The sequence below is a fragment of the Crocodylus porosus genome, unplaced genomic scaffold (assembly GCF_001723895.1).
Source record: "Crocodylus porosus isolate Cpor-Errol unplaced genomic scaffold, CroPor_comp1, whole genome shotgun sequence".
Lineage (NCBI taxonomy): Eukaryota > Metazoa > Chordata > Crocodylia > Crocodylidae > Crocodylus > Crocodylus porosus.
In genome coordinates, this window is record NW_017728886.1 from 102249434 (window position 1) to 102263773 (window position 14340).

Here is a 14340-nt window from a genome sequence, read left to right on the forward strand (position 1 = left end):
TGGCAAATCTGAAATGACTTAGTAATCTCAGATCATTTCCTGGCTATACTTTAAAGAAGCCTTACTGAGAATGCAGGAACAAACCATCCCAATGCTCAGGAAGGGTAGCAGGTGTAGCAGAAGACCAGCTTGGCTTAGCAGGGAACTCTTCAGTAAATTATGTCACAAAAAGAAAGCTTGTAAGAAGTGAAAATATGGACATATAAATAGGGAGGAGTATAAGAACATTGCTTGAGCATATAGGGATGAAGTCAGGAAGGCCAAAGCGCAACTGGAGTTGCAGCTAGCAAGGGGCATGAAGGGTAATAAAAAGGGTGTCTATAAGTATGTCAGTAGTAGGAGGAGGATCAGGGAAAGTGTGGGTCCCTTACTGAATGGGGGAGGCAACCTTGTATCGGAGAATGCAAAAAGGCTGAAGTACTTAATGCCTTCTTCACTTCAGTCTTCACAGACTGATTACTACACAAGGCAGCGCAGTTTGGGGAGGAGGTGAGCAGCTAACAGTGGTGAAAGAACAGGTTAGGGACTATTTAGAAAAGCTGGACATATACAAGTCCATAGGGCTGGACAGGATGCCCCCAAGGGTGCTCAGGGTGTTGGCTAATGAGATCCAGAGCCACTGGCCATCATCTTTGAAAACTCATGGTGATCAGGAGAGGTCCCAGATAAGGGCAAATATAGTATCCATATTTAAGAAAGGGCAAGGACCATTTCTGACCAACCTGATTGCCTTCTATGATGAGGTAACTGGCTCTGTGGATGCGGGGAGACCAGTGGATGCCTTGATTTTAGCAAGGCTTTTGATATGGTCTCCCACAACATTCTCGCAAGCAAGCTAAGGAAGTACAGGCTGGATGAATGGATTGTAAGGTAGATAGAAAACTGGCTGGAGCATTGGGCTCAGAGGGTAGTAATCAACGGCTCAATGTCTAGTTGGCAGCTGATATCAGGTGGAGTGCCCCAAGGGTCGGTCCTGTGGATGGTTTTGTTCTATGTCTTCATCAGTGATCTGGAAGATGGCACAGAGTGCACCTTCAGCAAGTCTGCAGATGACACCAAGCTGGGGGGAGTCGTAGATATTTTGGAGAGTAGGGCTAGGATTCAGAGTGACTTAGACAAATTGAAGGATTGGGCCAAAAGACATCTCATGAGGTTCAACAAGGACAGATACAAAGTCCTGCACTCAGGGCAGAGAAATCCCATGCACGCTGGGGGCTGATTGGCTGGACAGCAGCTCTAGAGAAAAGGACCTGGGGGTTACAGTAGACACAATTTAGCTGACCATAAGCCAACAGTGCACCCTTGTTCCTAACAGCATACTGGGCTGCATTGGTAGGAGTGTTATCAGTAGGTCAAGGGACATGATTATTCCCCTCTATTCAGCACTGGTGAGGCCACATTGGAGTATTGTGTTCAGTTTTGGCTCCCCCCACTACAGAAAGCATGTGGACCAACTGGAGAGGGTCCAGTGGAGAGCAGCAAAAACGGTGAGAGGGCTGGAGCACATGACTTATGAGGAGAGGCTGAGGGAACTGCGCTTATTTAGTCTAGAGAAGAGGGGACAGAGAATGGATTTAATAGTAGCCTTCAAGTAACTGAAGGGGACTTCACAAGAGGATGAAGCGAAAGTATCCTCAGTGGTGGCAGATGACAGAACAAGAAGCAATGGTCTCAAGTTTCAGCAAGGGAAGTTTAGATTAGATATTAGGAAGAATTTTCTTACTAGGAGGGTAGTAAAACACCCGAACAGGTTACCCAGAGAGGTGGTGGAATCTCCATCCTTGGAGGTTTTTAAGACCCAGCTAGACAATGCTTTGGCTTGGATGATCTAGTTGGAGATGGTCCTGCCTTGAGCACGGGGTTGGACTAGATGACCTCCTGAGGCCCCTTGCAACTCTAATTTTCTATGATTCTATGAGAAGAGGTCGTTAGGGCACAAACTTCATTGGCATGTACAGTAAAAGGGCCAAAGATTAACTGGATATGGAGACTGGGCTATTCTTAGTCCAGGAGGTCCCTCCAATTCAAGTTTGAAGCACACTGCTGGCAGTTTACTCACCCACTACCCATACCCTATCCTTTCTGCTAGTAAAATAGAAGTTTAGAGTCTAGTATTCTGTATTTAGTCCATTATATGCACCTTAAAATGCATTTAGAAATAAATCCTGGGATTGTTTATAAATCAAAATGGTGCTTATTACATGTTGAAGTTAGTTTGCTTTCCATTATTTTTAATGCTAACCTAATATACTGGTGGTAGGTATGATGCAAGAACATAAATGGAATGGAACAGAATGTAAATAATATTAGTGTGTTTCAATCCATCCTTAATGTTTTTATCCAAGAAACAGATAAGTGCTCCTTTTTCTTTCCTTCATAATGGGGGCATCTACACATGCATTAAGGCACTTTTCCTAATGCACATTAAATGTAGTACCTCCATTATGAGGTACTAAATAAATGCACATTAGGCTGTGCTGATGCACAGTAGAGCAAGCACACACTTTTTAGGTGACATTTAATGTTCAATAGCCTATTCCACTGTGCATTACTGCATTAGCACAATTTTTACAAGCCACTTTAAAGCACAGTAGAATAGGCTACTGCACATTTAAATGCACATGTAGGTGTGTCCAATGTGTATCATATTCTAGTCCTACACTGATCTGAAAATTCACAGGCAAATATTTAACATTAATTGCTATACATTCAAATTATACTTCTTAGGAATTGTTTAGTAGTCATATCTTCCAGTTCATGAGTCTACCCTTAATTTTACTGACATTCATATTATCTTTCCTCTGCAGCTCAAAAGCTAGTTCAGGTCTGTGTGAAACAGAGTCAAATGGAAGAATCAGTTACCATGAAGGTCCAGCTTTCACTAATGTGTTGCAAAGTGCTGAAAACCAGACCAAAGGTTGGCTATTTCATAATTCTGCCTTACCTACACTTTATATGAAAATCTTTTTGCCTTTTCCCTACCCACTGTTTCACTTGTAAGACACAGTAATATCCCAGCAGTCTTCTCAAACCCTTAATATATATGTTGCCTGTTGTAGAACCAAGGGTGATATTCCATTCCCTTCCTGAGTGCCAGAAATGCCATTTTAGGTAGGAACACTATTCATGACCACACAGCTTGTGTGCATACATAATCTTCTACACGCACAAACTGGATATGGCAGTAGGCTGCACTTTGCCTACATACATATGCATGCCCCTTCTGGACACACAGGGACCTTTAAACACCCAAAAATGTAGTTGATAAAAAAAACAGTGAGTAATAGGAGTCAGCCACTGGGTCAAAGGGTAGGTGGTCCTCTTCTTCCGCTTCCCCCCATTCCCCAGTCTAAATGGCTAGGTTTCCCACCCAGGAAACTAGAAGACCTGGCTTCTAAACCTCGCTCTCACAGAGGGGGTTGAATCTGTGCATCTCTGTCCTGCTAGCACAGCACTCTGACCACCATGGCACAGGTCAGCCATTATACAGGCGCTCTTCTTCAGAAGCTGGCCCCTTAGTGGCCACAGGAGGGCGGTATGTGGGGCCAAGGAGAGGAAAGCAAACCAAAGAGTGTGTAGCTTCTGACATAACAGGGAAAAGGCCCTGACACACCTGATGTTTAAGTGTTAACAGTGGGGGGGCACAACTCTATGCTGCCACCACCGCCCCTGGTGCTGCCGGGCACTGGCCGTGCTTTTCTAGCCATCCTGCAGCCCTGTGCCATGCTGTCAGCATAGAAATCATGCCATCGCCACCCCCACTGCTGCCAGGCCCTGGCTGTGGCGGGGCTGCAGATCTATACCCCATTGTCAGCACAGAAATTTTGGGGGGCACACGCCTCTGTGCCTTGGTTTATCACCTGAGTCCCTGTCTCCCAGTGAAGCAGAAGCTTTCCCTTACGTGGCTCTCCATCCACTTTTTCTAGAGATCATATTAAATGCAAAGGGCAGAGGTTAGAGTACTGTACTGAGAAGTCAGAGATGCAGGTTCAAATCCTCTCAGAAATTATTGCAGTATTTGCTAAAGACGCCTTCCCTCACTTCCCCCAACAAAGATAAAATCATGGAAAAAACATACATACATAACATACATTTGACTGAATACCAGTCAGCTTGTATTATAAAGATTTCAATGATTTTTTCATGCATAAATGTATTAGCTAAGGCACACCTTAATTAAGGCACACTTTAATCTTAGATTTCCTTTTCATGTAAAAGATGTATTATGCTGTAGAAAATATAGTATTTTAAAATATCAAGATTTCTTTGTGGCCTGATTTTGTATTTTTTTAATACTGGGATTTGACAATACTGTGAGAATCTAATATATGCTGCAGCTGTCCCTTATAAATTGGCGACTGTTTGGCTTAAAATATAGATTATACGACCTACTTCATAGAATTATGCTAGTGGTTTAATTCCAAGAATGATTTCTTCTCCATCTTCCTTGGAGATAACTCTAGTACTCTATTTGTTGAAGAAGCATTCCACCTTGAAGTCACACATTGTTTAAGACTTCTCCAAATAATAATGTGCTTCCTTCTAGCTTCTCTCCCCATTGGCCTACTTTAATGTGCCTTGACTAAATAGTGCTGGTTTTTTTGGTGATGCTTTAATGCACATTAAAATAAGCTAATGTACATTAAAGTGCACATGTAGATATGCCCCTTTAGTCTGTCATTGTTACTGATAGGTAGAATCTGTACAGTGCTGAAATGACAATGCTGATACATTTTTCTGACTGCAGTTTAAGGTCTTACAAATTGAGCATCTGAGTGTTTTTCCATTTTGTATTCTTCCCTGTAAATTTACCTAATTAGTGCCATTGTCCATGACAATTTCTACTTGCATGTTTCTATACAACTGGTTGATTTCAGCATATTAAGTACACATTGTGAGTATCTAATAATTGGCTGTGTTAGATTAAACTAATATTATATTTTTCATATAATATATTTTCTCTTAATTTATATAGCAAATAATAATGGAGAAAGTGGTATTGCCCTTGTCAAAGTACAAACAAACGAAGATCAGTGGGTCTGGGTACAAGCCAGTACTCAAGTTCTCTACAGAAGTGGCTGTTCAGAATATGTCATTGGTTCACAACAAACACTAAAGTAAGTTTCTGAAAGACAATACACCATTTTATGGTTGGCAGGATTGTATAAAGTTTTACGCCAATCAGGGCACAGGACTGGGAAACAGCTGCTGAGGGAAGGGACAGTTTCCCAGTCCTGCCCCCTGATCTGCTAATCAGGGCTGGGAGGCAGCTGCCCCAGGGAGGGGACAGTTCCTCTGTCCCCTGCTGCCTGGGCAAGCTGCTCTGAGCAGTTTGCTCCTGGTCAGCTGTCTACACATGTGCAACTGCACAGTAGCTACTGCATGATTAACCTACTATCTGTATCTACAAGTAGTAGCCAGCTGCACAGTAGATGAATTCACTGCGCAGTAGATGCTGTCCACATGTAGACTGTGATGCTTTACTGTGCAGTAGATTAGTCTACTATGCAGTACAGTGTCTTGTGTAGTCATGTCCTGTGGTTGCCCAAACCAAAATAGGATGCGAATTTTTTGCTTTGGGTTCACACCCAAACTGAAAATGTTTTGCTTTTCCTGCCAAAACAATCCTTCTCTCCTTAAAAAAAAATTCAGGTTAAATTTAAGATTTTGTTCTACATAAAATTAAATTAACTTGAATTTAGGTAAATTTCAAAACAAAGATGTACTTCAAAATGGGAACTGAAAAGTTAAGTTCTGAAAATATCTAAACAAAATGGACTGACTTTTTGCAATGCTCTTTCTTGGCCAGAAAGATCTGCTGAATTCAGAATAAATTTGCAAATGTTTTTGACATGGAATTTTAGACTAAAGACAGACAGTAAGGTGAACCTTGGGTAAAACTCTCTTATACCATACCTTTCCTTGCTAGTGTGCAGGAGCGTGCAAGAAAGTTAAGTTTTCTTGACATAAAATGGTTTCTTTTTCCTGATGATCCCTACTTATATACAGGCACTTTAAAATGTTTTTTATAATGCTGTGTTTCTGAATGGCCCTATTTTCTGCTTTCCTGCTTATGTTGGATTGTTAGATATTTTTCCCAATTTTCAGTGGATTCTGTTTTCCCATCAAGTAATCTTTCTTGGTACTGAAATCAAAGCTGCTGATATTGTTTCTCAGTTTGCCCTTTCTCCTGAGAATTTACTTCTCTAAGAAACACACCTTAGGTCAATTCCATTCAAAGAATTACTAACTATAATAATATTCATTAGGGGGGTACACCACATTAATGCTTTTAGGCCAAAACTAATTATATATTTTTCTTTTCTTTAATTGAGGTTTGTTGTAGTGACATTTTGTTTATCTTAACAGTGCGAACTCCCTCTACTGGGGATCCTTATACTTGCATGTTGAGGCCATACTCTTAAATAGACATTAACAAGTACTGAGCAAATTAACTCACTATAGCCCAAAGTAATATGTAGTAGTGTTTTAATACAGATAAATAAATGTACAAGCTAGTCACTATAATATTTACTGGTAAAATTATTTTAAGGTAATGATTAAATGTGTACAAAAATGGAATAGAAGAAAGCAAGCATGCAGTACTTTCAATGAAATAGCACCACATACAGATGGCCTGGCACTCATTCTGTGTGTATAGGATATATATGGAATATGTACTAATAACAAGCTTAATAGTTTGTTATGAATCATGCAACTTACTTCTAACACATTTCAATGAAACTTTTATCCCATACCCATCCTATCATGTATTTTGCATGTATTAGATATTATTTCAGAAGCGCTTAGCTAGCCGACTGACTTTTTGTGCTGTTATTGACAGAGAAGAAGATGAGTACCTGAACGTCACCTGTTTGAAAGGAAACCGGGAAGCTCTTACCTATAATTGTGCCATTGAAGCTTTGGGACAGATGAAGCATATCAATTGGACAACACTAAAAAATGAACAGGATAACATAAAAGTGAAGTTTGAGCCTAGTACAAATGTCAAGGGTTTTCTGCAAGAGGACCCTCTGAATGCTAATATGTCACTTTCAGGTGTCCAAAACAACTATAACACAAACAGCGTTTGGACTTTAAGGAATTCATCAAGTTCTTGTTCCATAAATCAGTGCAATTCATGTCCAAACAGAATAGTCAGACCATTCTATAGCAGAGACCAAAGCTTTTTAAATTTAGCAACAAGCTGTCCTTCCCACTGGGGTAGCACAGAAAATTGCCAGCCTTATTCAGGCTTACAGCAGCTAAAAACAGAGAACTGCAATACAGAGCATATGAAATTGCAGCGGCCATTAATATCCCCAGAAACTCTGTTTGATACAACATTTTCTCCAGAGATATCTATTAAGACTGAATATGATTCTGATTCTGAAAGTGTAGCTGGCAACTGCACAGCATCACAAAATCAAGTCTGGATGGATGAGAAAGGCACAGCAAGAAAACAGCTGATTAGTTACCCTAACAAGGTGCACCTTAAAACAGAACTAGATCTCAGTGAGCAGCTTTCTCTTTGTCAAAAACCAAAGCACTATGTTGGCACATCGCATAGTTGGCAATGCATTGTAACAAATCATACCAACAATCTCAACATAAACAGGCCTTGTAAAGGGTTTTGTAACAAAGAGGTGATGTCATTTTGCCTCCCGAACTCTGCATGTTTGGAAAGCATGCACGACATGCCATATACAGGATGCTACACACAGTTCTATAGCCCTAGTACAAGAGAAGAAGGACAGAACAACCAGATTTTTAAAATGCAGCGTCATCTTAAAAATCCCTGCTTGGTTCAAACTATCAAGCGTGAGCCGTTGGATTCTCCATCCTTGTCTAATAATGGCCAGGATGGAGTACAGGTGATCCTCCCTGAAAATACTTCACTAGGTCCTGTGTCTCATAAACCAACAGAATGTACATTCTTACAGTAGATTGTATAGTACATGGAATATTTACAACACAAAAAGCAAGAAGAAGTTCTAGTTTCTCTTCCTATTGGATTATGTGAGTCACTAAAATTAAAAACCAGAAGGAAAAGCTTTAAAATTAGTATAATCTTTTTAAGGACTCTTGGAAATGAAATGAAGTAAAACTAGACATTGCAAAGTAATTATCAGCCCTAATGCCAGTGTTTCTGTCAATCTGTCTTACATTTTCTCTCATTTCTATATCTCTGCAATTGTTTATAAGTTCTACCTTTTCCTTTGTTTAGGTCACTATGTATCTTGAATCTCAAAATAGGACAGGCTCCCCTCCCCCCTACTCTCCAGCAAGCTGTATCCAAGCTCTGGTTTTAACAGAGCAAGTGTGTGAGCTGGGGAGATGTGGGGGAAAAGGGGTTGCAGAGTGGAATGCAGTAGTGAGCTGGGTGGCAATGAGGATTGTGAGACACCTGTCCTGAGCATCATAGAGGGTTTTTTAAATAAGGGGTTTCAAACTCACCTGGCCTGTGGACCAGGTAGGTGGCACAAAACTGGTGCACAGGCTGAATGAATGGCATGGAGCCAATGCCATGGGCTGGATTGGGCCCAAAGATCCCCCTCTCCCCTGATGCAGTGCCTGCTCTGGCCAGTCCAAGATATGAGCCACATGCAGCACCCACTCCAGCTGGTCTAGGGCAGGTGCCACGTGCAGCACAAGTCATAGAAACAGAGAATCATAGACAATTAGGGTTGGAAGGGACCTCAGGAGGTCATCTAGTCCAACCCCCTTCTCAAAGCAGGACCATCTCCAACTAGATCATCCCAACCAAAGTTTTTTTTTAGCTGGGTCTTAAAAACCTCCAAGGATGGAGATTCCACAACCTCTCTGGGTAACCTGTTCTAGTGTTTTACTATCCTCCCAGTAAGAATGTTTTTCCTAATGTCTAACCTAAATTTCCCTTGCTGAAACTTGAGATCATTTCTCCTTGTTCTGTCATCTGCCACCACTGAGAACAGTCTGGCTCCATCCTCTTTTCAACTAAACTTCAGGTAGACAAAAGCTACTATTAAAAAAAGGTGATCATGGACATTGACAGAAGTGCAGCTCCCTGCTCTAACTCATGGCACTTCATAGAAAGCACCATGATTTAGACCCTCCCCCCCTGACCCAATAAATATTTCCTATTGGGTCGGGGGGCAGAGAATTGAGCTCCGCTTCAGAGTCCATCCCGGAAGAGCTGCTTGTCTGCAGCCTCTCTCCCCTAGCCTCGCCCCACCCCCACCCCCTCAATGATATCTGCAGGATGGGGGCAGGGAGAAGGGAAGGAAGGGAGCTCTGAGCTGGGGTTTGCCCAGCTTGAGCTGGAAGGGGTGGTGAGTGGATGAAGATATTGAACAAAACTGGCCCCAGGGCTGACCTCTGGGGCACTCCACTTGATGCTGCCTGCCAACTAGACATCGAGCCTTTGATTACTACCCTTTGAGTCCAACAATTCAGCGAGTTTTCTGTCCACCTTAGAGCCCATTCATCCAACCCATACTTCCTTAGCTTGTTTGCAATAATGTTGTGTGAGACCATATCAAAAGCCTTGCTAAAGTCAAGGTATATCACATCCACTGCTCTCCTCGCATCCATAGAGCGAGTCATCTCATCATAGAAGGCAATCAGGTTGGTCAGGTATGGCTTGCCCTTGGAGAATCCATGCCGACTGTTCCTAAATATCTTCTTCTCTTTCAAGTGCTTAGAAATGGATTCCTTGAGGATCTGCTCCATGATTTTTCCAGGGACTGAGGTGGGGCTGACTGGTCTGTAGTTCCTCAGATCCTCCTTCTTCCCTTTTATAAAGACAGGCACTATATTTTCCCTTTTCCAAGTGTCTGGGACCTCTCAACTGCCACAAGTTTTCAAAAATGAAGGCCATTGGCCCTGCAATCACATCAGGCAACTCCCTCAGCACCCTTGGGGGCATTGCTTTCAGCCCATTGACTTGTACATGTTCAGCTTATTTAAATAGGCCTTAACCTGTTTTTTTGCCACTGTTGGCTGCCCATCTCCTCCCCAAACCATCCTGCCAGGCGCCATAGTCAGGAAGCTGACCTTGCCTGTGAAGTCTGAGGTGAAAAAGATATTGCGTACTTTAGCCTTTTCCACATCATCTGTCACTAAGTTCCCTACCCCATTCAGTATGGAACCCACACTTTCCCTGACCTTTCTCTTGTTGCTGACCTATTTTTAAACCTTGTTACCCTTCATATCCCTTGCTAGCTGCAAATCCACTTGCACTTTGGCCTTCTTGACTTCATCCTTGCATGCCCAAGCAATGCTCTTATATTCCTCCTTAGTCATTTAACCAAGTTTCCACTCCTTTTAAGCTTCCTTCTTATGTTTTAGCTCACTGAAGACTTCCCTGCTAAGCCAAGCTGGTTTTTTTCTACCATACTTGCTTTTCTTCCTGCACATTGGGATGTTTTGTTCCTACACTCTCAGTAAGGTCGCTTTAAAATACAACAAGCTGTCCTGGACTCCTTTCCCCTTCATCCTGACCTCCCAGGGGATCCTGCCCATCAGTTCCCTGAGTGAGTCAAATGTCCTGGACTGGCTGCAGCAGCTGCTGCTTGCAACATAGCCCCTGACCAGCTAGAGCAGGCAGTGGACTTGGCATGTGGGAGAGGTCCCAGACTGGCCTCACAGAGGTACCATGTGTAGCATGGGTCCCAGAGTGGTCCTGTATGCAAAGCCAGCACCAGGTGCCAGAAGATGTGGCTTCGTGGGCCAAGTCCAGCTTGTGGGCTGTATCTTTGACCAACCTGCTTTAAATGAACGCTTTCGTCTGGTTTGCAGAAACCTCTCCTGCTCCTCTCAGGGGAAGCTTCTGAAAATGGATCTAAAGCATTCATCTGAAGAAACCAACAGGATGCCTGGGACAGGTGTTTAAAACAGGAATGTCTCTGTACAAATGGGGCATATGGTCACTGTACTTTTGCTGCATATTACATAGATTGATTGGAAGAACTATTGACCTTTTGCAAATCAGTGATAAAACTCCTATTGGTTTAAATGGGACTGAGATTTTAGCTTGCAAATCTTGCATGTTTGTTTTTAGTTACTCCACTTAAAAGTGTTACTTGGACCTTTGCCCCAAGTAAGCTGATCAGATACTTTTATTTGAGAAGCGCTTGCTTGTATCTAAAGGGATCAACTCCTTAAAATCAAAAAAAGTAACAAATTATTTCAAACACAATGCTACTTCTTTAGTTTCCCTCAATGTTTGCTTTACCCACCTTACTTTCCTATTTTTAAAAATATTCATCTGTGTTGCTAATTGAAATTATCCAATAATACATGGGAGAGACTGACACACAAAACTCTGTTAAGTCCATAAACTAAAAAAGAAAAATATTTTCTATTTTTTTGTTGGGTACTCATAACAGTTGTAAAAATAGTTTCAGATAGAAATGTTATTTTAATTTAAAGATATTTCTTTAGCTAATAGCAGAACATTATTGAGCTTACTATTATCTGACTTCACAACCAGGTCCCATGCTAGCTTTAAAGAGACTAATGATAACATTTTCAAAAGCACCTAAGGCTTATTTTAGAAAGAGCTTGTTACATAGTAGCCTCAGACCCCTGAGGGCATGTCTACATATGAAATTAATGATATGCAATAAGCTCCAGTGCACCTCATGCCAAAGTTTATTGCTTCTGGGCACCACATTTACATGTGCATCTGGGACCACAGCACTCTTAGCTGGGTTGGAGCAGCCCAGGTGGACAACCTGCCAGCCCAGGCTGCTCTGACCCTGCTCAAGGTCCTGCAGAGGGGCTGGCTGAAGCATGATGGTGCTCTAGTGCAGGACTAGCCAGCAGGCAACCCCTGCACTGAAGCACCCTTGTGCCCCAACCAGCCCTGTCATCATCCATACATGCATTGCTGCGCAGTAAAGAACACCACCATAGGATGGAACTTGTATTTACAAGTACTAACCTATGGTGCAGTTAATTAGTTTACTGTGGCCTAATAGGGCTGCATGTGTGGATGCTGAGATTTTACTGCAGAGCTAATTAGGCAGATCTGCAGTAAATGTCTCATGTAAGGGTGCAGACAGAAGCGCAGCTCTTGGATCTAACTCATGGCAATTCACAGAAATTGCCATGAGTTAAACGGATCCCTCCAATCCAACAAACATTAGCTGTTGGATCAGGAGGGTGGAAGACTGGCTCTAATTTGGACCTGATCCAGAAAGAGAAACTGTCTTTTCCTGGCTCCGCCCCTTCCCTGCAGCTCTGTTGCTGTCTCTGGATGGGAGAGGAGAGAAGGCAGGGGAGGAAGGTCCCATCTGGGGTTGTCTCAACCCCAAGGGGAGGGGTTCCCATCCTCCCCCCCCCCAACCACCCTCCTCTACTTTCTCCTGCTCCCATCCAGAGACAGCAGCTGCAGCCAGAACGGACAGAAATTAATTATGTCGATCCACTTAGGAGCAGCTTCATTTGAACACTCATACAATGAGGATTAATTTGTCACACAATCAGAGGGCTCTAGAGCTGTGCTCTTCTTATTGTACATGGCTTTGAGGAATTTCAAGGATTTGACTGTGCAACAAATGTCATTTCTGTCTGTACTCTAGATGTGCCCTGAGTCAACTTCAGTGCCTTTGAAAATGGTATCTTAGATCTCTTCCAAAGTGGAGTGGTGAGCTAACTATGTATTGAAAAACAACATAATATAATTTACAATGTCTGGTTTGTTATTTAATATGAGTCCTGCACTAACCTTTGTTATTAAATTGCACTATTTCGAATTTACATCACTTTTAAGTATATAGAGGCCATGTTATTAAGAAAATGCTTAAATAGATATATGATTTTATAAAGCTTATAGTAAATGTTTTCTTATTTCAAGTGTTACAACTAATTCTAGTATTTTAATGTTGATATCTATGAGTCAGTAATAGGAGGGATTGTAATTTTCTTTATGTGCCCTTTAGTGCCTTATGTGGGATACCTACAGACCAGGTTAAATAGGGTGAGGTGAGGCAGAGAGCAGGCTTCAGGGATCTGATGTTCTTTGAGTCTGTCCCTGTTTTGGTCCTTAAACAGCGCAATTATTTGTTGCCCCTTACTCAGGAAAGATTAATTCATGATACTACTGTCCTAATACTGTAACCAGCAACTGCAATACTGTATCGGACCCCCTTCAGAGTTAATTCAAAGACGTAATTCCCACCCCCACAGATAATGACTCTTATTTTTCTGGGGGAGGTAATTGCCCTCTCCCTCACCTGCTGGCAGCACAGCCAAAGCAGAGCCAAGCTGAGCTAAGCAGAGCCCGTGGCATGGTGGGGGCGGATGTGGGCTCCCCACTGCAGGCATGGGGCTCCCCACCCTGCTGCCCTCCCCCCAGGAGCCCAGTGCTGGCCACACCACCATCACTGTACCATCACCCCCACTGCTTCCAGCCAGGCAGGGGGCACCTTCTCATGGCAGCACGGGTTGCACAGGGCTCTTAGGGGGCGGGCAGCCTGCATCCACCCCCACTTCACGAACAAATTTGGGGGCATGTGTCTCCCCACCCCCATCCCCAGGAGTGTGTGCATTGGCAGGGAAAACCCCCCACCCCCTCCGCCCCCTGGATGAGCCGCCTGTGGCTCTGTCTCACTCCTTGCCCAGGCACCATGCACCACCTGGCTGAGCAATGCACCCAGGCCCAGTCCCTGCCCCTCTTCCTCCTTCAGTGTGGGGGCCTTGATCTGCGCCCCCCACCGGACTTACCTCCAGGCAGCTGGGGAAGCTGCTCTCCACCACTGCCTGGTGCTCTATTCCTGGCCATGTGCATGTGTGCATATGCACATGGTGCCCCCCCGTGTCCTCTTCCCTGCAGCCCCATTCCAGGCTGGAACTCTGTGAGCCTGCAAGGGGAAACCCACAATTTCCCATGCTTGTCTGTGGTGAACAGAAAATCTGGATCTCTTCACGATATTGGGTATCTAGGACAAATGCTGTCCTGGAGTCACGCAGCCTGGGACCGAGACTTAATGTTCCCATTTCACGACGGTCCTGCCCATTAGGGATGGGTGATCACCCTACTCTCTTCCTGGGGGTGGGCCCTACATAGTTGGCACCTATGCCCACCTCCGCCTGGGTAGCTCGATGTTAATGTTCTATTAATTACAGTCCCAAGCTCACCACTTTTATTTCAAAGGGGAAAACTCTTCATCCATGTAGAGGCTTACTGAAATCAGGGATGGTCTACAGGACCTTTGGGGTCTGTCCACATGCAATTTATTCACAGGCCTGTGATTACCATCTCATTTTAGACACCCTTAGATTGGCTTGCTGGCACTGTTCTACACTACACCTTCTGTAGTAATTTACTGCCTTATAAAGCAAGGGTAAAACACC

The 14340-nt window shown here is 43.3% G+C and overlaps 1 protein-coding gene across 1 annotated transcript in view; it reads left to right on the forward strand.

The window, feature by feature from the left end:
* The window catches only part of AHRR (aryl-hydrocarbon receptor repressor), a 128596-nt gene extending 119853 nt beyond the window's left edge, over positions 1-8743 (forward strand). The window contains exons 10-12 of the mRNA XM_019539968.1: positions 2808-2917; positions 4976-5117; positions 6845-8743. Of these exons, the coding sequence (XP_019395513.1) occupies positions 2808-2917; positions 4976-5117; positions 6845-7946 (1354 nt within the window). The 3' untranslated portion in view covers positions 7947-8743. The remainder of the gene's footprint in view (positions 1-2807; positions 2918-4975; positions 5118-6844) is intronic.
* The last annotated feature ends 5597 nt before the right edge of the window (positions 8744-14340 follow it).